At 45.0% G+C, this 24,322-nt stretch overlaps 1 protein-coding gene and 1 long non-coding RNA gene across 2 annotated transcripts in view; one reads left to right on the top strand and one right to left on the bottom strand.

The window, feature by feature from the left end:
* Positions 1-24,322, bottom strand: part of MNAT1 (MNAT1 component of CDK activating kinase) — a 161,367-nt gene that overhangs the window by 74,214 nt on the left and 62,831 nt on the right. The window contains exon 7 of the mRNA XM_077265553.1: positions 203-324. Within this exon, the coding sequence (XP_077121668.1) occupies positions 203-324 (122 nt within the window). The remainder of the gene's footprint in view (positions 1-202; positions 325-24,322) is intronic.
* The window catches only part of LOC143817160 (uncharacterized), a 31,690-nt gene continuing 12,892 nt past the window's right edge, over positions 5,525-24,322 (top strand). Inside the window, exon 1 of the long non-coding RNA XR_013224082.1 lies at positions 5,525-6,137. This is a non-coding gene — a long non-coding RNA (uncharacterized LOC143817160). The remainder of the gene's footprint in view (positions 6,138-24,322) is intronic.

Raw genomic sequence — 24,322 nt, 5'->3', positions numbered from 1 at the left:
TAAGGCTGAGTTACAAAGCTCTAAAAGATTCACTTACGTCACAGCAAAATTCTACACATCCCACGGTCAGCACATTGTTTACTGAACCAGATGTTCGCCAATTAACCATGTATATATTTGACACTTGGCTTCCTATAGACGGCTTATGTCCGTGAATGATTCCAAGTTGTCGGCACGTGTACGAACAGAAAAATACACTTACCCCATTCTACTCAGCACTTCTATTTCGGGAACTGATGGGCCGTACATTTCTATGTAAACAGGTTGATATCGATACAAAGTTTCCTCCAATTTTGAGACTGGCATAGAAGAAACATGTTGACCCTACATAAAAAAAAAATAAATAAATAAATAAATACACACATTTGTAACAACTGAATCATAAAAGGTAAATCACAGAGACAAGTAAAAGTCTTGTGGATTGATTAGGACAGGACAAGACGGCCGCTTTAATGTCAAGATTCTGACCATGGTCCCTGGATATCATTTTTAGAATTTTCTATCAATTGTTCTTTTCTTTTTTTCTTATCCCTCCTCCCTTTAGCCAAATCCACACATCCACGTCTCATGGTCCAAGTACGGACTGGCCATGGGTCTCCTGGCCCAAACTTGTCAGCTTCATATATGCCTACATAAGACCAGGTAAGGAGATCTGTGGCCGGTCCGTGCATCGCAGACTGGACTCGGACCATGATACAAAGACATCTGAATTCAGCCATAAATGGGGGATCGGCATAACAGAAGGGAAGCTTTCCCTGACAAAATGTTAAAGATGGTTTCCATTCTCCCTTGCGTAGAGATCTGTACCTCCATTCAACCAAAGCAGGACAACCCATCACAGACATCACCCCTATAAAGGCTTTCTCAGGTTTGCCCTATAGGGATACTTTCCATTTGGCAATAAATATATGGACATTGCTACAAGAAAGCATTATAAAAGGGATATTGTAACCTAGCAGTATGCCATCACTTCATAGGATGGTAGTACCCCCCTTTTTAATTTACCGCAAATATTCAAAAGCTGCAACATCTGTTGTAATTCAGAAAGGAATTAATTTCTTACAGTAATACAGTATTAGAGTAAAGGCTCTGTTCATAATGATAGCAATTAATGAGTTCCTGGAAGTATTAGCTTATAGAGCAATTAATCACGTGGAGAAAACTACGTGACAATATGCAAACTAAAAAAGCTAAACGTTTGTAGCACGGGAAACACAGTAAATTAGGTAGTGACAATGTAGCAAATGTTGTTCTCAGCCATCTCCATTGACAGGAGGGGAAGCTGGACAATGCCCAGGTATTGTGACTGTATGGGCCCCAGACACTAACAACCAGTATGGGGGGTGCAAATGTCAGGGAAAGAAAGATCAGGAATGTTGGGTTTACCAGGCCCAGTACTTTATTCCACCTGTAGGATCAGCTCCTGGCACAGGTGTTTGGCAATAGCTTGTACCACTGCTCATGTGAAATAAAGCTGCATGCTCAATCAAGCACAGTGTGCGTGCAATGGAGGAGTCAGGAGAAATAATTATGTCATGTGTATAGGCAGCTATAACTATTTGCCATTAGACACCCGTTTGCCAGTGGCCTTGATTGCAGCCAATCACCAGATGTAGCAGTAATGTGAAGGTCACCAGTGCGGACAGTGATTGGCTGCAGAAGTCACAAATCCATCTTATGCAACAGGAAATTCAGGGACAAGTGGGTAACCGAGAAGCTTTGGAATGGGGGCAGTAGGGACTAGTAAGCGAGCATTCGTTATTTTAGACAAAGCTAAAGTGCTCAAAAAATGTTAAAGTGGGGGGTGCATCTTATAGGCGGGATGTACCTTATCATATAGTCAGGCTGTGGATGGTGGGGCGGCAGCGGCGGAGCAGCGGGTCACAGAAGGAAGGAGTCGGTGGCTGTGGTTAACACTGTACCCGCTATTAAAGAAAATTAATATTCACTGCTCCCCACACCCATAGTCCCTCCCACCTATATGTACTGAAGCTGGCGCCACAGGGTTGGAGGGACTATGGTCGTGTAGAGCAGTGAAAATTCCTTCTCTTTAATAGCGGGCACACTATTAGCCGTAGCCACCAGCTTCCTGCAGTGGCTGGGAGGTCACGTGTGCCCACTATTAAAGAGAATGAATATTCACTGCTCCCCACGCTCAAAGCCACGGACATGGGGAGGAGTCAATATTCCAGCAGCTGACCTCAGCATGTTAGGGGGCATGGTAGTGACGTCAAGCGCTGTTAACACGCTCAAATCAACTGCTGGCATCAGCACAGGACACAGTGCTGTGAGGGAGAGGAAGAAAGGTAAGAAGAACTTTTTTTTGTATGTGTGCACCATAATGGGGGGCCATATATAACTGGGTGAGGACATATACCAGGATGGTGGCTATGTATACCAGGATGGGGATGGGGAACATGTATACCTGGATTGGAGGCCCTATATACCTTAGTGAGGCCATATACATCAGGATGGGGGGTTATTAGTACAGAGTTGAGGGACATTACCACTATAAGAGTAAGCAGCAGAAGGAGTGCCATTTGACTTTTGAAAGCAAAATTTGCTGGAATATTTAGAGGACGCCATGTCGCGTTTGGAGAGCCCCTGATGTGCCTAAACAGTGGAAACCCCCAAGAGACACCATTTTGGAAAATAGACTGTTCAAGGAATGTTTTTAGATGTGTGTTGAGCACCTTGAACCCCAAGTGCGTCACAGAAATTTATAACGTAGAGCCGTAAAAAAATAAAAAAATCTAATTTTTCCCACAAAAATATTATTTTTAGATTTTCACAAGGGTACAGGAAAAAATGGAACCCAAAATTTGTTGTGTAAATTCTCTTGAGAACACAGAAAACCCATATGTGGTCAAAAGCTACTTTTGAGACACAGTGTAAAGCTCAGAAGGGAAGAAGTGCCATATTGGAGTTCAGGTTTTGCTGGACTGGATCTTGGGGTGACGTCACATTGGCAGAGCCCCTGAGGTGTCAGAACAGCAGAATCCCCCATAAGTAACCACATTTTACAAACTACAACTCTCAATGAATTCATATAGGGGTGCAGTGATCATATTGACACCACAGATGGGTCACAGAATTTTATACCATTGGGCAGTGAAGAAAAAATCACTTACATTTTTACCACCAAGATTGTGTATTAGCCCCAGATTTTATAATTTCATACTGGAAAATGTGTAAACATGGCACCAAAACTTGTCCAACAATTTCTTCCGAATGTAGAAATACTCCATATGTGGCTGTACACTACTGCTTAGAAATACGGCGAGACTCAGGAGGGACTGACAGAGAGCAGATTTTCCTAGAATAGCTTGTGGACTCCATATACAGAGCCCTAAAACCATACCATAAAACTAAGAGTCAGAAGTATTCAAAATAACATCTAAACAAAACTGATGCATTTTGAAAACAAGTCCTGCGGACCGATGAGGTTAAAATAGAACTTTTTGGCCACAATGGTCGAAGGCATGTGTGGAGAAAAAAGGTCACAGTATTTCAGGAAAAGAACATCTCACCAACTATTAAGCATGGGGTTGTGTTGCAGCCAATGGCACAAGGAACATTTCACGGGTAGAGCAAAGAATATATTCAATGAAATGTCAACAAATTCTTGATGCAAACATAACATCTGTGAAAAAAAAAGCTGAAGCTGAAAAGAGGATGGCTTCTACAAATGGATAATGATCCTAAACACATGACAAAATCCAAAATTGACTACCTCAAAAGGCAAATGTTGACAGCTTTTACAATGGCCCTCACAGTCCATTGATCTGAACACCATTGGAAATATGTGGCTAGACCCCAAAATAGCAGTGCATGCAAGATGACCCAGGAATCTCACAGAACTGGAAGAATTTTCTAAGAATTTAAAGACTCTTGTCTGGCTACAAAAAAAAGTGTTTACAAGCTGTGATACTTGCAAAAGGGGGTGCTACTAGGTACTAACTATGCAGAGTGCCCAAACTTTTGCATTGGACCATTTTCCTTTTTGTAATTTTTAAAATATAGAAGATGAAAATGTATATTTTTTGCAAAAAATACGAAGGAAATGTGTCATCTTTAACTTTAGGCCTTTTAGAAATGATTTAATCTTCAATCTGTTTAACTATTCATAATAACAGTAGAGGTGCACAAACTTTTACATTTCACTGCATGTATTATAGTATATGTTTATCTATTTTTTCTTCTGTGAGTACTGTTGGGACCATAATTCGGAAGTGGAAAGAACATAATTTCACAATAAACCGTCCACGACCAGGTTCTCCCCTTGATATTTCAGACAGAGGAGTGAAAAGAATAATCATAAGAGTTGTCCAAGATCCAAGGACCACATGTGGAGAACTACAGAAAGACCTGGAATCAACAGGTACAATTGTTTCAGAGAAAACCATAAGAAATGCATGCAACCTCCATGGCCTGTATTGCACACTCACCATGGAAGACTCCATTGTTAAACACAAAGAACGTTGAAGTGCATTTAAAATTAGCTTAACATTTAAGCAAGGCTGTGAAATACTGGGAGAATATAGTCTGCTCAAATTAGACCAAAATTGAACTCTTTGAATACTATAATACACACCATGTTTGGAGGCCAAAAGGCACCACATATCACCCCCAAAACACCATACCAACAGTAAGGTTTGGAGACAGGAACATCATGGTGTGGGGCTATTTTTCAGGACACTGCACTAGCAAACTGCATTGCATTTAAGGAAGGATGAATAGACAAATGTACTGAGACATTCTTGAAAAAACATCTGTTGCCATCTACCAGGATGATGAAGATGAAACGAAGTTGGACATTTCAGCAATTCAATTTTCTTAAACACACGGCCAAGGAAACTCTCAGTTGGCTTCGGAGAAAGAATATAAAGCTGCTAGAATAGCCGAGCCAATCACCTAACCTGAATCCAATAGAAAATGTATGGAAGGAACTGAAGCTCAGAGTTCACATCCTGAAGGTTCCTTGGGCTCCTTCTATGAAGAGTGTTTGTGTGGAAGAAAAATCACACCTGAGCAATGCCTGTGACTAGTTTCTCCATACAAGAGGCATCTTGAAGCGGTCATCACCAACAAAGGCTTTTGTACAAAGTATTACATTTCAATAAGCGTGTTCAACAATTTCTCCCTGTGTCAAGTCTCATTATCACACACAACTTCGTTACGAACATCTATAGTTTTGTCCCTTTGCCTGTGTGGATTGGATTTGTTGTTACCGACATCTGGGGAGAAATTCATGTCAATAGCACCTTTAGAAATATATTTACTTAGAAAATTAGTGAAGTGTTCAATTCGCGTGTTTGCGTATGTGTGCATATATTTCTATAGACATATAATATATTTATACATTACACATACACCTGTCATCAAGTGAAGTCCAGTTATAAATTGTAATCCTTCTAAAGTAACACAAGGATATGCACATAGATACACATATAATATAAGTTTATTTTTTATTTATTTTAGCAGGAACGCACTTTACAACAGGATTTCACTTGATGACAAGGGTTATGGCAAATATGATATTATCATGGCCAGGGGTTTTTAAAAACAAAATAGAAAGAGGATCAAAACTTGCCTATGTCATTTATAACAGTAACCCTTTAAAGTCACATACTGTCCCCCAAAAGACACAGGAAACATATCATTTATCAATAGCAAGAGAAAAAACTGACACAACAGGCGCAGTTTGGTGCGATATCACAAGACGCAACTTTAACCCTTGAAGGCCCTAAGAGGAGGTATTTTGGGTCCTAATGACTCAACAAGGTTAAGGTTGTAAACCCCCTTTGGATACGGAAAACTATCAAATTACTGAACAACCAATAATGAGGAAAAAACATGCAGTGACAAGACATGTTAGATAAACAGCGCCAAGCGAATAAATGACATGATTGATGGCCTAATTGGCTTTGGCAAAGGCAGAGGTCATTCTTCCGAGTCCCAGCCCTGCAGGGGGCACTCAATCACCAGTCTGCCATTATGACATCACAAGTTCTCACGTCAAGTTTACTGACTGTGGAAATTAGAAACATAGGAAACCAGTTACGACTCCTATACAAAAAAAAAAAAAAAAATATCCAGGCCCTGGGCCGACCGAATATAACATACTGCGCCAGAAGGTAAATGGGAACTCCGTTTTTGAAACATTATGTACCTTTTTTTATTTTATTTTCCAAGAGCAACTAAAAACTCGAAATTGTTTTTTTTACTATTTACAAAACATTTGACTTATTTTTCCAATAGATCTTACTGAGCACTAATATATGAAGCACGCCTGCTTTTCTACTGTGTGAGCAAACTGGTAACTTTGGGATAAAGGGGCCAAATTTCTGCACGAATGGTAGGATATAGGCAAGGTACATCGCTCTTTATAGAAATCCCCAATACCAAATATTTGGAAAACATTTTGGGGTGAAAAATAAATGAACAAAAAAGTTGAATGTGTTGTTTAGTATTTTTTTTGTAAATGGGCTAAAAAACATGTTACAATAGTAGAGTAACCCTTACCGTTTCAATCCTCTGCCATGGGAAGGCCATCGCCTCCCTGATCAGTGCAGGCACATCCAATTACTGGACCGAAAGGTTTGTCCATCACAATGAAAAATATATTCTCTGCACTGCACTTTTCTGCTCACTTTCTCACGCAGCCATTTTCCTCCAGTTATTCTCATGAATACTATACTACACACTTTCCATAGACCATGCTCAGACACCCCCAAACAATAAAACCCCTCCAAGAGTGGTGCGTCCGTGGTTGGACTACTGTACTGAGAAACGCACTGTGCCAAACCCAACAGTTTTTGGGGAAAATCAACTTGACCAGTAATACTTCTGCTTTCCCATGTCTAAAAGTAAGGTTTCAATGGTTTTTATATACCTGAAATGTAATAATACTACCCCTATAACTGTAGGAAGACTGGCTGTATTCACACTGCGTCCAGGAAATCCATTCTCATACGACTTTTTCAGAAAAAAATGGAGACGAATACCAGAAGACAGTATAAGAGACCACCACCTCCCGTGTGCCCAATTTTTTCCTGTAGGAAAATCTTACAGCCTATGAACAACCTACCTACTTTTGGAACTAAATGCCGCTTAAACCCTAAAAAGTTTGTCCCTATCTTATCATAAGGTTAATTATTAATTATGTGTGGTAATGGGGTGGGGGGGGCGGGATAATGTGTGGTAATGGGGTGGGGGGGGGGCGGGATAATGTGTGGTAATGGGGTGGGGGGGGCGGGATAATGTGTGGTAATGGGGTGGGGGGGGGCGGGATAATGTGTGGTAATGGGGTGGGGGGGGGCGGGATAATGTGTGGTAATGGGGTGGGGGGGGGCGGGATAATGTGTGGTAATAGGGTGGGGGGGGGGCGGGATAATGTGTGGTAATGGGGTGGGGGGGGCGGGATAATGTGTGGTAATGGGGTGGGGGGGGCGGGATAATGTGTGGTAATGGGGTGGGGGGGGGCGGGATAATGTGTGGTAATGGGGTGGGGGGGGGCGGGATAATGTGTGGTAATGGGGTGGGGGGGGCGGGATAATGTGTGGTAATGGGGTGGGGGGGGCGGGATAATGTGTGGTAATGGGGTGGGGGGCGGGATAATGTGTGGTAATGGGGTGGGGGGGCGGGATAATGTGTGGTAATGGGGTGGGGGGGCGGGATAATGTGTGGTAATGGGGTGGGGGGGCGGGATAATGTGTGGTAATGGGGTGGGGGGGCGGGATAATGTGTGGTAATGGGGTGGGGGGCGGGATAATGTGTGGTAATGGGGTGGGTGGGCGGGCGGGATAATGTGTGGTAATGGGGTGGGGGGGCGGGATAATGTGTGGTAATGGGGTGGGGGGGCGGGATAATGTGTGGTAATGGGGTGGGGGGGCGGGATAATGTGTGGTAATGGGGTGGGGGGGCGGGATAATGTGTGGTAATGGGGTGGGGGGGCGGTATAATGTGTGGTAATGGGGTGGGGGGGCGGTATAATGTGTGGTAATGGGGTGGGGGGGCGGGATAATGTGTGGTAATGGGGTGGGGGGGCGGGATAATGTGTGGTAATGGGGTGGGGGGGCGGGATAATGTGTGGTAATTTTATGTGTGGAAATGGGGTGGGGGGCGGGATTGTGTGGAGATGGGGTGGGGGGGCCGGATTATGTGTGGAGATGGGGTGGGGGGGGGCGGGATTATGTGTGGAGATTTTTATGTGTGGAGATGGGGTGGGGGGGCGGGATTATGTGTGGAGATGGGGTGGGGGGGCCGGATTATGTGTGGAGATGGGGTGGGGGGGCGTTATTATGTGTGGAGATTTTTATGTGTGGAGATGGGGTGGGGGGGCGGGATTATGTGTGGAGATGGGGTGGGGGGGCAGGATTATGTGTGGAGATGGGGTGGGGGGGCGGGATTATGTGTGGAGATGGGGTGGGGGGGCGGGATTATGTGTGGAGATGGGGTGGGGGGGCGGGATTATGTGTGGAGATGGGGTGGGGGGGCGGGATTATGTGTGGAGATGGGGTGGGGGGCGGGATTATGTGTGGAGATGGGGTGGGGGGCGGGATTATGTGTGGTGATGGGGTGGGGAGGCGGGATTATGTGTGGTAATGTGGTGGGGGGCAGGATTATGTGTGGTAATGGGGTGGGGGGCGGTATTATGTGTGGAGATGGGGTGGGGGGCGGGATTATGTGTGGTGATGGGGTGTGGGGGGCGGGATTATGTGTGGTGATGGGGTGTGGGGGCGGGATTATGTGTGGTAATGTGGGGGGGGCGGGATTATGTGTGGTAATGTGGTGGGGGGCGGTATGTGTGGTAATGTGGTGGAGGGGCGGGATTATGTGTGGTAATGTGGTGGGGGCGGGATTGTGTGTGGTAATGTGGTGGGGGCGGTATTATGTGTGGTAATGTGGTGGGGGGCGGTATTATGTGTGGTAATGTGGTGGGGGGGCGGTATTGTGTGGTAATGTGGTGGGGGGCGGTATTATGTGTGGTAATGTGGTGGGGGCGGTATTACGTGTGGTAATGTGGTGGGGGGGGCGGTATTATGTGTGGTAATGTGGTGGGGGCGGTATTATGTGTGGTAATAGGGTGGAGGGCAGGATTATATGTGGTGATGTGGTGGGGCGGAGCTACTGTGCCAAATATATATATATATATATAGAGCACTTTTTATATATTTGTGGCTTTATTCTCTATTTGGATTACCATTAAAGGGGTGGTCTAATCTTCTTAAAGGGAACCTCTTAAAGGCATCCATGCTGCCAAGACCGCGGACAGCATGAATCGCATCCAGGTATATTATTTTGTGAAACGCTCTGGCCAGGGGCCATAGCTTGAGATCAGACTAGTCTGGTTCCGCCTCCGGCCAGCTCTTCCCAGCCCTGTAGAAGGTGAGTGACAGGCCTCTCCCTATGTACACACAAGGGAGGAACCTGTCAATCATTTGGAGCAATGCTGCTAAGAGCCGGCCAAAGGCAGAGCCGGACTAGTGTGATCTCCAGCTATGGCCCTGACCAGATTTACAAGGTATACTTTCTCTGAAACGCCAGAGCGCTTCAGAAAATAATATACCTGGCTGTGATCATCCAGCCAAGCTAATTCATGCTCGGTTACTGGGCACCATACAGGTGGGTCCAAGCTGTCAATCAGCAGCAGCGCACCCCATCAAAAGAAAAAAAAAAAAAAAAAAAGGGTGAATAATTTGCAAAATGTCGCAAAATTATAGTGGCGAATCTCACTGGTGTGTAATAATCCAAAACAGCTGATAATCTGGCGATTTATTCCCAGAACAGAACTGCAACAGCCAGTAAAAGTCTGAACCAAATGGGTAACCTCCTACTTTCTATGTTGGGAAAAAGTGTAGGAAATTTCAAGGCTTCAGAGAAAGAGAAAAAAAATGATATATAAAATAACATATGGAGATGGTGTGTGCTGTAGATATTTGCATACAGCATAATACAGGGTGTAGATGATAGACGGCAGAAAAGGTGAAGATCGGGGAATAGTTTGTTAGTCAAATCTACACAAAAATGATCCGGTGAGCGCTGGTGAATATTCACAGAGCAAAATGCAGCAGGGACGTCCGAGGAAACAACACATTGGCTTCTGGCTGCTGCAGGCGACTGCTGGGCTCAGCACGGAGGATTGCGCATCGATTTTGCATTGGCCGGGATTTTAAGAGACAATAAAGTGGAGCACAACCTATTTCAGAATTTAATGAGCCTTATCAAGTGGAAGAAAGCCGAGTGCACGGACATTTGTGCTGTGATTACATTCCCCACATTAACTGCTGCTGCTAAAAAGGAAAAAAAAAAAGAATTCTGCACTTTGGGAAGTTTGGAGCCATTCATTGTCCTGACAGTGATAGTAGGGGCCGCCGCGCCTGAGGTGGTCTATGGTGGTCTCACACTAGTAGTGTATACTATAGTAGGATAAAGCATGGAGGAACAGTCATATAGAGGAAATTGGTAACCTGGTGTTGTACCTTACAGGGATTATACACTACTTTACAAAGTGAAAATAATAATAATAAAAATGATATAGAAAAAACACATTTACCTGCCAGACTCCAGCAGCTGTCCTGGCTTCCTGTGACCCCTGCAGCCAAGTAGTGACTGCTGATTGGTTATGGAAGTCACCTGATGCCCCATGGCAGTAAGAGGAAAAAAGTTAGACCATCATGAGCCCATTTTTAACCCCTTAACAGCTGGGGTGAGTGCACACCATATGTGACAGATGCTTGTAACAGCAGTGACTGGAGCGAGCCCAGATTGCTGCAGTTTATTTAAATGCTGCCATCGCTGACAGCGGTGAGTAAATGGCGCAATTGTTGATGCACTCATGTTGCCTGTGGCTGGGCTTCATGGGAAAACGTTCATGTAAAGTGAACCAATCATGTTGGCAATTCTGTGAGTGACAGTCCTCCCTGTACAACTATCAGCAAAATCTAGTGAACGTTGGCCGTTCAATAGGTTTCACAGCCAAAGTCACCATGTAATCCTATATATATATATATATATAATATATATATATATATATATATTTTTTTTAATCCGGAACGTTGGCCTAATGAAATGTATGTTCAGTAAGTGCATTCAATACTTGGTCGGGGCTCCTTTTGGAGGTGATGAAGCCGGTGGCACTGCTGAGGTGTTATGGAAGCCCAGGTTGCTTTGATAGCAGCCTTCAGCCTGTCTGCATTGTTGGGTCTGGTGTCTCATCTTCCTCTTGACAATACCCCATAGATTCTCTATGGGGTTAAGATCAGACAAGTTTACTGGCCAATCAAGCACAGCGATACTGGTTTTTTAAACCAGGTATTGGTACTTTTGGCAGTGTGGGCAGGTGCCAAGTCCTGCTGGAGAAAGAAATTTCCATCTACAAAAAGCTTGTCGACAGAGGGAAGCATGAAGTGCTCTAAAATTTCCTGGCAGACGGCTGCACTGACTTTGGTCTTGATAAAACACAGTGGACCTACAGCAGCAGATGACATGGCTCCTGAAACCATCACTGATTGTGGAAACTTCACACTAGACCTCCAGCAGCTTGGATTGTGTGCCTCGCCACTCTTCCTCTAGACTCTGGGACCTTGATATACAAATGAAATGCAAAATGTACTTTCATCTGAAAGCAATAGCTTGGACCACTGAGCAACAGTCCAGATTGTTTTCTCCTTGACCCATGTAAGATGCTTCTGGCGTTGTCTATTGGTCATGAGTGGCTTAACACAAGGAATGTGACACTTGTAGCCCATGTCCTGGATACTTCTGTGTGTGGTGGCTCTTGAAGCAATGACTCCAGCAGCAGTCTACTCCTTGTGAATCTTAACCAAAGTTTTGAATGGTCTTTTCTTAACAATCCTTTCAATGCTGCGGTTATCCCGGTTGCTTGTGCACCTTATTCTGACACACTTTTTCCTTCCACTCAACTTTCCATTAATATGCTTGGATACAGCGCTCTGTGAACAGCCAGCTTCTTTAGCAATGACCTTTTGTGGCTTACCCTCTGTCAAACTGTCACGCTCACGCCCTGTCTGGTGGGTGTGAGCTTGGGGGGTTTGTGGCCCCACTGTGCCACAAACCAGACTACCCTGGAAGGGGCATGACTATGACAGCTGCCTGGGTTTTCGCTGGAACCTCTGATGGTGAGGTCAGGCTTGTGCAGCAGACAGCTGCTACTCCATGGAGGTGTCTGGCTGTGGCTGCTGATCCCACTTGGGAGACAGGAACACTAGGACAGGTGCGGGCGACTGGCAGATGAGAACTGCAGAAACTTGGGACGAGTAGACAAGCAGGCACGGCACAGAACACAGGGCTGGCAGGCACGGCAGAGAACACAGGGCTGGCAGGCACGGCAGAGAACACAGGGCTGGCAGGCACGGCAGAGAACACAGGGCTGGCAGGGACGGCAGAGAACACAGGGCTGGCAGGGACGGCAGAGAACACAGGGATGGCAGGCACGGCAGAGAACACAGGGATGGCAGGCACGGCAAAGAACACAGGGATGGCAGGCACGGCAGAGAACAAAGGGATGGCAGGAACGGCAGAGAACAAAGGGATGGCAGGAACGGTGTATGAAGGAACAGGTAGGGACCTGTTCACACAGAAGATGCAGGTACGGAAACAAGCAATGGAGTGTGAAAGAACAGGTTGGGACCTGTTCATACAGGAGAAGAATCGCAAGGCTACAGATAGGAATGGTAGAGCAGCAGATGGAGCAGCAACAGAAGCTAAGCAGAGCAGAACCACAAGGAATGCAGAGGGGAGCTGCAGCAAGAGGTTTCTGCAGCAGCAAAAGCTAAGCAGAGCGGAACCGCAAGGAATGCAGAGAGGAGCTGCAGCAAGAGATCTCTGCAGCAGCAGAGCAGAGTAGAACGGAGCAGAACCGCAGGAGTGCGGAGCAGAGGCAAAGCTGCAAGAGAGCGGAGCCCAGGCAAAGTCACAAGGGCTCAGAGCAGAAAGAGCAGCAAGAGTGCGGAGCATAAGCAGACTGAGAACACAAGGAAAGACACAGCAGTGAAGGAAGCCACAGACAAGGAGACAGAGATAGGACTAAGTTCAGACAAGGTAATGGAACAAGCCAAGGAACAAGAACAGAGACACAGGGACCAGGATATACAGCCTCCTGGAGGGCGGACAATAAGATCAAGGCAAGAACACTGAGAAAAGCCTCCAGAGAGGGAGGAAACACAGCGCAAGGCCTGGCAAACTCGGAAGCTAAACACAAACTGAGTTAACACATTGCACAGGCCTAGACCACTGGGTGGAGCTGCACTAAATACTGGAGGTCCCTTGATAATTGGTCAGAAACAGATTAGACAAATGCACCTGATTCCTATAAGAACCAGAGAGTTCAGGCACTGCCCCCCTATGCACACAGCCAGGAAGCATGCAGAGAGCAGAGGCACAGAATATGGAGCTGGCAAGAAACAGAAACCACATCATGACCTGGATCAGTGGGTAAAATAGTGTGAGAGATGAGAGGCCATGCCATGATGCCAGCAGAGTTGTTACACCCTCTTTGTGGGGTGTGTCAATGACCGCCTTCTGAACATCTGTCAAGTCAGCAGTCTTCCCCATGATTGTGGAGCCTACTGAAACAGACTAAAGCACATTTTTAAACAATTAGGAAGCCTTTGCAAGTGTTTTTTGTTAATCTAATTTACTGAGATAATGACTTTTGGGAATATATATATATACACACACACACACACACACCGTATATACTCGAGTATAAGCCGACCCCCCTAATTTTGCAACAAAAAACTGGGAAAACTTATTGACTCGAGTATAAGCCTAGGGTGGAAAATGCAGCAGCTACCGGTAAATGTCAAAAACAAAAATACGATAGATACCAATAAAAGTAAAATTAATTGAGATATCAGTAGGTTAAGTGTTTTTGAATATCCATATTGAATGAGGAGCCCCATATATTGCTCCATACTGTTCATTATGGCCCCATAAGATGCTCCGTACAAAATAGGCCCATTATAATGCTCCACACAGTTCATTATGGCCCCATAAGATGCTCCATATACAAATATACCCCATATAATGCTCTATTAAGTTCTTTATGGACCCATAGATGCCCCATATAATTGATCCATGCAGTTCTTTATGGCCCCATATAATGCTCCATGCAGTTCTTCATGGCCCCATAGATGCTCCATATAATGCTCCATGCAGTTATGGCCCCATAGATGCCCCATATAATGCTCCATGCAGTTCTTCATGGCCCCATAGATGCTCCATATAATGCTCCATGCAGTTATGGCCCCATAGATGCCCCATATAATTGTTCCATGCAGTTCTTTATGGCCCCATATAATGCTCCATGCAGTTCTTCATGGCCCCATAGATGCTCCATATAATGCTCCATGCAGTTATGGCCCCATAGATGCCCCATATAATGCTCCATGCAGTTCTTCATGGCCCCATAGATGCTCCATATAATGCTCCATGCAGTTATGGCCCCATAGATGCCCCATATAATGCTCCATGCAGTTCTTTATGGCCCCATAGACGCTCCATATAGCATATAATGCTGGTGCACAAAAAAAAAAAAAAGGACATACTCACCTCTCGTCGCTGCCCGCTGCTCCTCAGCGTCCTGTCTCTCCGCACTGACTGTTCAGGCAGAGGGCGCGCGCACACTAATGCGTCATCGCGCCCTCTGACCTGAGCAGTCACTGCAGAGGACGCAGAAGCCGAGGCGGCAGTGGAACCCGGAAAGGTGAATATGACATACTCACCTGCTCCCAGGGCGGTCCCTGCATGTCCCACGGTCTCGGGGAGCGGAAGCTTCTTCCTGTAGTGAGTGGTCACGTGGCACCGCTCATTACAGTAATGAATATGCGGCTCCACCCCTATGGGTGTGGAGTCCAAATTCATAATTTTAATGAGCGGTACCAGTGACCGCTGAACAGGGGAAGAAGGTGCCGGCGCCGGAGACCGTGGGACATGCAGGGACCGAGTCAGGAGCGCTGGGAGCAGGTGAATATTTGACAGGCGTCGCTCCCCCTCACCCGCCGACCATGACTCGAGTATAAGCCGAGAGGGGCACTTTCAGCCCATTCTTTTGGGCTGAAAATCTCGGCTAATACTCGAGTATATATGATATAGATATATATCCCAAAAGTCATTATCTATAATGTATATATATTTATATTGTGTGTGTGTGAGTGTGAGAGAGAGAGAGAGAGAGAGAGAGAGAGAGAGAGAGAGAGAGAGAGAGAGAGAGAGAGAGAGAGAGAGAGAGAGAGAGAGAGAGAGAAAATATATATATAATTTTTGTTTTTTTATTAAACAACCTCCCCCTTTTTACCAGTTTAAAAATAGAACAATTACATTATTAAAAAAAGATATAAATATAACTTGGTGTCATTATGTCTGTAAAAGTCTCATCAAGATATAAGTTTAAATTTTAAAAAAATAATCGAATCATCATATTTGTGATTTTTCAGTCGCCATTACTATATCATAGGTGCAATTAAAAATTAGCAAAACTCAAAATAATATCAATTACATAAGTTAGTACCAGCACACAAAAAAACAAGCACTCACACAATTACACTGACGTAAAAATAGACAACTTGTCATGCAAAAAACAAACCCCCGTGCTGATATGTGAATGGACAAACAAAAATAAATATGGCACTGGGAGGAGGGAGCTTAAAAACAAAAGGGAGAAAAAAAAAAAAAATAAGTGCTCAGTCAGGAAGAGGCTAAAGCATTATTGCCAGCAGTGAAAGTGATCACTGTTGTGAATTCTGCTTTTGGGTTCCCTCCGGTGGTAGTAGGTGGTAATGCAGTGGTCCCTGGGTTGCAGTCCTGGTCAGGTGTGTCTGCTGATTGCAGTTCTGACTGGGGTATTTAGGTGTGCAGGATTCATTAGTCCTTGCCAGTTGTCAATTGTTGTTGGGAGGTGTTGGACCTCTCCTGTTCCTCCTGCCTTTCTGCCAAATCAGCAAAGATAAGTGTCTGTTTTTTTTTCTGTGGCACACATGCTGTGTGCTTCATAATTCAGTGCTATTCTATTGTGTTTTCTTGTCCAGCTTAGATTGTGTCAGTATTTTCTCAGTCTTGTTGGATTCTCTGGGGTTGCAGATATTCTTTCCACGTCTTTAGTCAGATTGTGGAATTTTTTGTATTATCTGATGTGGATATTTTTGGAAGGGTTTTCTACTGACCGCCTAGTATTCTGTCCTATCCTTTCCTATTTAGCTAGAGTGGCCTCTTTTGCTAAATCCTGTTTTCTACCTGCGTGTGTCTTTTCTTCTCCTACTCACAGTCATTATTCGTGGGGGGCTGCCTATCCTTTGGGGTTCTGCTCTGAGGCAAGGTAGTATTCCTATTTCCATCTATAGGGGTATTTAGTCCTCCGGCTGTGTCGAGGTGTCTAGGGTTTTGTTAGGCATACCCCACAGCTACTTCTAGTTGCGGTGTTAGTTCAGGATTTGCGGTCAGTACAGTTTCCACCTACTCCAGAGAAAGTTTCATGCGGCTCCAAGGTCACCGGATCATAACAGATCACCTAGGCTAGGGCTCTGCGGTATTCGACGCTGACACTACCGTGGTCTCACGCTGCACAAGCCCGAGTGTCAGCAGTTGAGGCTCCCACTTTGCTGCAGGTCTCCCATCTATTACATTCACCAGTTCTGCAGAGTCAGTCTGCTTACAGCCCCTGTTTAGGGTGTGTGCACAATGTATTTTTACAAATGGCCAAAAAACGTCCGCTTTCAAAGATTCATTTTAAAAATTTTTTTTTTTTAATAATTTGTTTGGGAGGTCTTTTCTTGATTTCTTTTTCTATGATTTTGACAATTGGCAGATTTTTTTTTCTGGCCTTTTCAGCAATGAAGAATCCATTACAGTGTTTTTTTTTTTTTTTTTTTTTTTACAAAGACATGAATATATTCATTCATTGGAAAGTTAGATTAGAGCTTTCTCAGGCACAACAGTTGCCCAAATGACCGTGTTCCTCTCCACCCCATTATTTTATAAGGCCGTCAAAGTGGCTTATTATCAGAAATAATGTCTTCAGGGAGGGAAAAAAACAGAACACTATCCGAAGTCTCTGAAGACATGATGTCTATAGGTCTTCTCTAACCCGATCGTGAAACCAGCCTATGGTAAAAAGCCAGAAATAAGAGCCGAAAAGTCTGAGAAACGTCCTGGCGGAGGAAGGCTCGCCTAGATTTCAGCTGCTCTGCAGCCTGTTTAGTCAAATTCAGGCAAATGTCCAGAATGTATTCGCTGTGTTGGTTCTTGGCACGAGTGTATGGTTTGGAAATTAAAACAGTGTGGGTAGGATTTTGTTAGACATGTTTAGTTTGTGAAACAAAAAAATCCCCCAAAACAAGTTTAAATGGACTGTTTATGTAATGGGACTAAAATGGATTGAAAGGAATACTTAAAGGCGGCATTAAGACTTGTCGTCTGGTTTCAGCAGTACATAGGAATGGAGCGCAACCTGGTTAGGGTTAGACTGGCAGCTGGAGCACCATAGGGTAGCCTCACACAATGGCCTGGCTTCAGGAACCCGAGATGTTGATTATGTCTACCCCTTTAGATTATAAGTCCGTTTCTCCAGTTTCTAGAAATCCATAGGGGAATATCTATGTAAATGAGCTTGCAAGTCCAGGGAACATGGCCTGCAGTTACAGCTCTCTGGCCACTCTCCCTCTTTCTCCTCCCACTGCCGGCCCACTGTTAAGTGACTGACAGGTCACTCCTCTCTGTGACCTGCCCCTCCGCCCTAGATCTCGAGCATGCGCCGTTACTCCCAGGAGTGGTGCGTGCGCAGATCGATGAGTCCTTACAAGCTGGACTTACTGCGCATGTGCTTAACCCGATGAATGACGGTGCTCTGGGTTTTTTTGTTTTTTTTTTTTTAACTTGGCAAGGAACGATGTCTTCAAATTTTGCTGGCAGCCATCATGTCAGCTCCATTTTCACTCCACTGACTAAAAACAGGTATCATAAATGGTGCCATCATTCTGTGGATGATGCCAAGAGAGGCTTAAAAGGAATTTGATTTCCCTCTGCCGCTCCTCCCAACTTCCCTAATTGCTCCCATCTTAAGAAGAGATTGATTTGGCTACTAGAAACATTGGAGATTGTCTAAGCATTCAAAATAATACCGTAGTTAACCCCTTACTGCCATTGGACAGGATAGTATGTCCAATGGCAGTACCCCCGCTTTGATGTGGGCTCCAGCAGTGGGCCCGCATCAAAGCTGACACGTCAGCTGTTTTGAACAGCTGACATGTATCCGCAATAGGCGCGGGTGGAATCGCGATCCACCCACGCCTATTAAGCAGTTAAATGCCGCTGTCAAACTCTGACTGCGGCATTTAATGCGTGCTTCCAGGCATCGGGTCGGAAATATGCGCACCGCTGACCTCCATCATGTGATCGGGGGTCATCGGTTCGTCGACATAACAGCCAGAGGGTCTTCTTGAGACCTCTATGGTTGTTGGCGCTCATAGCAATGCAGTAATTCTGCTACATAGAGGCGATCTGAGCATCGCCTCTATGTAGCAGAGCCAATCAAGTTGTGGCAGCTTCTAGCCTCCCATGGAGGCTATTGAAGCATGCCAAAAAAATAGTTTTAAAAATGTAAAAGTTTAAGTCACCCCCCTTTTATCCCATTCAAAATAAAACAACAACAAAAAAAAAATCAAACACATATTTGGTATCGCTGCGTTCAGAATCGCCAGATCTATCAATAAAAAAAGTATTAACCTAATCACTAAACAGCGTAGTGAGAAAAAAAATTGAAATGCCAGAATTACTTTTTTTGTCGCCGCGACATTGCAATAACGGGCGATCAAAAGAACATACTTGCACAAAAGTGGTATAATTAAAAGTGTCAGCTCGGCACGCAAAAAATAAGCCCTCACCCAACCCCAGATCACGAAAAATGGAGACGCTACAGGTATCGGAAAATAGCATAATTATTTTTTATTTTTTTTTTAGCAAAGTTTGTTGTTTTTTTTCACCACTTAGATAAAAAAGAACCTAGACATGTTTAGTGGCAGGTCAGTTTTAGCATTGGTGTAAATGATTTAAAAAAAAAAAAAAAAATTTTAAAGTTGTGGAATTGCACTTTTTTTTGCAATTTCACCGCACTTGGAATTTTTTTCCCATTTTCTAGTACATGACATGGTAAAACCAATGATGTCGTTCAAAAGTACAACTCGTCCCACCAAAAATAAGCCCTCACATGGCCATATTGAAGGAAAAATACAAAAGTTATGGCTCTGGGAAGAAGGTGAGTGAAAAACGAATACGCAAAACCGAAAAAAGCTCCGGTCATGAAGGGGTTAAGGATGTGTTTAAAAGAAAGTGGTTACCACCTAATCTGAGAGCAGCTTAATATGGAGATAGAGACCCTGATTTCAGTGATGTGTCACTTACTAGATTGCTTTCTGTGGATTTGATAAAAATAACTTATCAGCAGTAGATTATCTTTAGAGGACTAAAACCTGCCACCATTTAGTCCAGCCACACCCCCACCACTCATTGGCAGCTTTCTTTGTACACTGTAGAAAGCAGCCTGTGGTGGGCGGGGTTATACAGAGCTCAGCCTTCAGAGGTCTGGTAGATCAGCAGCAGATAAAACTATAGTAAGTATCCCTGTAAGTGACACATCGTTGGAATCAGGGTCCGAACCGCTAGATCATGTTGCTTTCAGATAGGAAAGCGATACCAGATTCCCTTTAAAAAAAAATAAATACAAAATACACATACACTGAGAAATCACCTACAAATGAGGTATTTTTCTCTGTGCGCACATTAAGTAATAATAATAATATAATAATAATTTTTATTTATATAGCGCCAACATATTCCGCAGCGCTTTACAAATTATAGAGGGGACTTGTACAGACAATAGACATTACAGCATAACAGAAATCACAGTTCAAAACAGATACCAGGAGGAATGAGGGCCCTGCTCGCAAGCTTACAAACTATGAGGAAAAGGGGAGACACGAGAGGTGGATGGTAACAATTGCTTTAGTTATTTGGACCAGCCATAGTGTAAGGCTCGGGTGTTCATGTAAAGCTGCATGAACCACTTAACTGCCTAAGTATGTAGCAGTACAGACATAGAGTGCTATTAACTGCATAAAGTGTATGAGAACATGATGAGAGGAACCTGATATATATATATATTTTTTTGAATGGGCCACACAGGGATAGTTAGGTTAATGCATTGTGGCGGTAGGCCAGTCTGAACAAATGAGTTTTTAGGGCACGCTTAAAACTGTGGGGATTGGGGATTAATCGTATTAACCTAGGTAGTGCATTCCAAAGAATCGGCGCAGCACGTGTAAAGTCTTGGAGACGGGAGTGGGAGGTTCTGATTATTGAGGATGCTAACCTGAGGTCATTAGCGGAGCGGAGGGCATGGGTAGGGTGGTAGACTGAGACCAGAGAGGAGATGTAGGGTGGTGCTGAGCCATGGAGTGCTTTGTGGATGAAGGTAGTAATTTTGTACTGGATTCTGGAGTGGATGGGTAGCCAGTGTAATGACTGGCACAAGGTAGAGGCATCGGTGTAACGGTTGGTGAGGAATATGATTCTGGCAGCAGCATTCAGGACAGATTGGAGCGGGGAGAGTTTGGTAAGAGGGAGGCCGGTTAGTAGAGAGTTACAATAGTCCAGACAGAATGAATAAGTGAGACAGCAAGAGTTTTTGCAGAGTCGAAAGTAAGAAAAGGGCGAATAAGTACAGTGAATTTAACAAAATAATGACAGTACCCGGAACAGGCAGGATTATCTTACCAAATCGTGTGAAAACATGTTGTAACAGCTGGCTCTGCTCACATGTTAATCTGAAATTAGCACCTGAGTGTATTCTTTTATGTTGTAGAAATCCAATTCTCAACTACAATCATACACACAGTAATTAGAAAGCGGGGGGAATATACTTGTCTGTCCTGAGACGACACATACATTCTATATATCCTGTATGTTTAGTAAAGACTGGATGGCCCGGACAAGATAACGACTTCAATCACATGGTTTTGCCGTTCTATTTTGTGACACTGCCTCTTTAAAAATCCCATTTCAAAATAGTTGAACTGTTCCATCCCTAACTAAACCGGGGATGTTTCGCAGGCAGCAAATTAGTTCCAACTTACAAAAGTAGAATGTGGCCGAGAACTCTTAAGCCTTTTTGGAAATCTCCGAGCAGGAGAGCGGGGTAAGGCGGCCACCAGTTGCTAGAACAGATGTGGCTGCCAATCACACACATTTGCTCTAGCACATTCCTGAGTTTACTAATTAATCTCCGGGCTCAATGCTTTTAACAGTGGGCGAGTCTGAAATGATGGCTTGTTTATCGGAAGGAAATGCTACTTTATTCATCTGATTATAAATATTCCAGAATTTCCATTTTGGCAGAGATTTATTAGTCGCTTTCATTTCTTTATTTTCCCCCCTTTCATTAGGAGTAAGCCCTTAGGGCTCATGCACATGACAAAGTTGTATGAATGGGTCCTGTATGACGTCTCACAGACCTAGAAGTAAATTCAACGAGGAAAAATAAAAATACTAGTTGTTTTAGAATTTGCAAGAAAGAGAAACCTGTAAAGTTTGGTGCAGTTATGCCCATAGTGTGTTACTTTCAAATGCTTACATATCCAATGTGCAAGAGCTGAGAAATAAAGCGTTATAGTCGCATGTAAATTATCCAGAAAGTGCATTGGAGGAGTGTCCAGGCTCGGACTGGCCCACCGGAAGACTAGAGGATTCTTCGGTGGGCCCAGGCACTGACACCTTCTGGCATACTGGCCAGCAGCTGCCTAGGGCCACCACTGCTCCAGGGGCCCCTTGCCAGTGGCTATAGGGCCCCTGAGTCAAGGGGGCCCGCCCTGTGCCAGTAGCAGCAGCTGGAGACAGGATCCTGTCCCCGCTGCTAAAGCCAAATGAATATTCACGCTTCCCCACGCCCCTATGGGCGTGGAGAGGCGTGAATACCATTTCTCTTTAATAGTGGGCAGCGTTAGCCGCAGGGTGCAGCTAACACTGCCCGCATGTAAAGGCGCACCACACACACTCACAAAGTACCGCACACACGCATTGCACCGCACACATACACACGCAGGCAGACAGACTCACAGAGCAGCTCACCTCCCGGCGTCCTGCTTCCTGTCTGAGACAACCCAGCTGGATGACGTCATCATCCAGCGTGCAGCTGTCTCAGTCAGAAAGCTTCCAGGAATCCAGCGAGGAAGACGCTGCTGGGATGAGCTGCTGCTGCGGGGAGGTGAGCTGTGGTGTGTGTGTGCGCGTGTGTGTGCGAGAGTGAGAGAGAGAGTGAGAGAGAGTGTGTGTGTGTGTGTGTGTGTGTGTGTGTGTGTGTGTGTGTGTGTGTCAGAGTGCGCGCGTGCGTGTGTGTGATGAGGAGCTGCTGCTGCGGTGAGCTGTGTGTGTGTGTGGTGAAGGACGATGATATTGGTGGGGGGAGACAATGATGGAGGTGATGGGCAATGATGGTGGTGTGGGGAGACAAAGATGGAGGTGATGGGCAATGATGGAGGTGAGGGGAGGCAATGATGGAAGTGATGGGCAATGATGGTGGGGGAGACAATGATGGAGGTGATGGGCAATCATGGTGAGGGAGGGAATGATGGAGGTGATGGGCAATGATGGTGGGGAAGAGGCAATGATGGAGGTGATTAAATGGGCAATGGTGGTGGTGGGGGGGAGGCAACGATGGAGGTGATGGGCAATGATGGTGGTGGGGGAGGCAATGATGGAGGTGATGGGCAATGATAGAGGTGAGGGGAGGCAATGATGGAAGTGATGGGCAATGATGGTGGGGGAGACAATGATGGAGGTGATGGGAAATCATGGTGAGGGAGGGAATGATGGAGGTGATGGGCAATGATGGTGGGGGAGGCAATGATGGAGGTGATAGGTAATGATGGAGGTAATGGGCAATGATGGTGGTGGGGAAGAGGCAATGATGGAGGTGATGGGCAATGGTGGTGGTGGGAGGCAGTGATGGAGGTGATTAAATGGGCAATGATGGTGGTGGGGAAGGCAACGATGGAGGTGATGGGCAATGATGGTAGTGGGGGAGGCAATGATGAAGGTGATGATGGAGGGGATGAAATGGACAATGATGGTGGGGGAGGAGGCAATGATGCAGGTGGTGGAATGGGCAGTGATGGAGGTGGTGGGGAGAATGATAGGGGTGGTGGGGGAGAAGGCAATGATGGAGGTGGAGAGGGGCTGCATTATACTTTATGAGGGGGGCTACATTATATTCTGTGGAGGGACTGCATTATTCTCAGGGGACTAGATTATATTATGGGGGGCTACATCATACTATGTGAGGGGGCTACAGTATACTCTACGGGGGGCTGCATTATATTGTGGTGGGGCTGCATTCTCTCAGTTGACTACATTATATTCTGTGGTGGCTACATTATACCCTATGAGGGTGCTACATTATATTCTATGGTGGGGACTGCGTTATACCTGAGGGGGTTGCATTATATTTTGTGGGGTGCTGCATTATATTCTATGAGAGGGGACTGCGTTATATTTTATGAGGGGGCTAAATTATATTCTGTGAGGGGGCTACCCCAACCCTTGCTACATAATTAAGATGTGAACTACCTTATATTATACCCTGATATTAGTGCTTTTTACCGCACAATTGGTGGTCTTGTATCTATTTCTATGTAGCTACATAGTGGGCCCCAAGATTGATTTTCTCTGGTGGGCCCAAGGTGCTCCAGTCCGACGCTGGGCGTGTCACTGCACTTTGCATATATCAACAAGCTGCCAACGCACCAGGATAATTTGCATGGGATTTCAAAGCCTGATTTCTCAGCTCTTGCACCTCAGATTACTACAAAGACAGATATTATTTGTATTGTTGTTCTAGGACCTATATAGCGGGACCACTAGTATAATTAGTAAAATTGTCCCTTTAACCACTTCCTGACTTCCTATAGACAAGAAATGACCTGGCAGTCTGCATTCTACTCTGCAGTGACGTTGTCATGCAGCTGTGGTAGCGGGGAACTGGCTGTCCGATACAGGTAGGCTTCCCATAGAGAAGATAGTAATGGTTTGTTACCATCTCTGCCTTCTCAATCGCTGTATATGCATCACTGAACAAGCGCTGTGCCTACAGTAATAGGAAACATTAACAGCACTTCCTCCTCCAAATCCAGCGTTCATGTGATCGCTGGGTGTAGGGAGGGAGCAGGCAAGAAACTACTAAGTACTAGGAGACCCATTCAGCTCTGCTATGCGGGTAGGAGGCTGAAATTCCAGTGTAACTGGGGCTAATATA

Source organism: Ranitomeya variabilis, chromosome 1, assembly GCF_051348905.1.
Source record: "Ranitomeya variabilis isolate aRanVar5 chromosome 1, aRanVar5.hap1, whole genome shotgun sequence".
In the NCBI taxonomy this organism is placed as follows: domain Eukaryota; kingdom Metazoa; phylum Chordata; class Amphibia; order Anura; family Dendrobatidae; genus Ranitomeya; species Ranitomeya variabilis.
The sequence above is the reverse complement of the archived record's forward strand: the minus strand, read 5'-3'. Positions and strand labels throughout refer to the sequence as shown.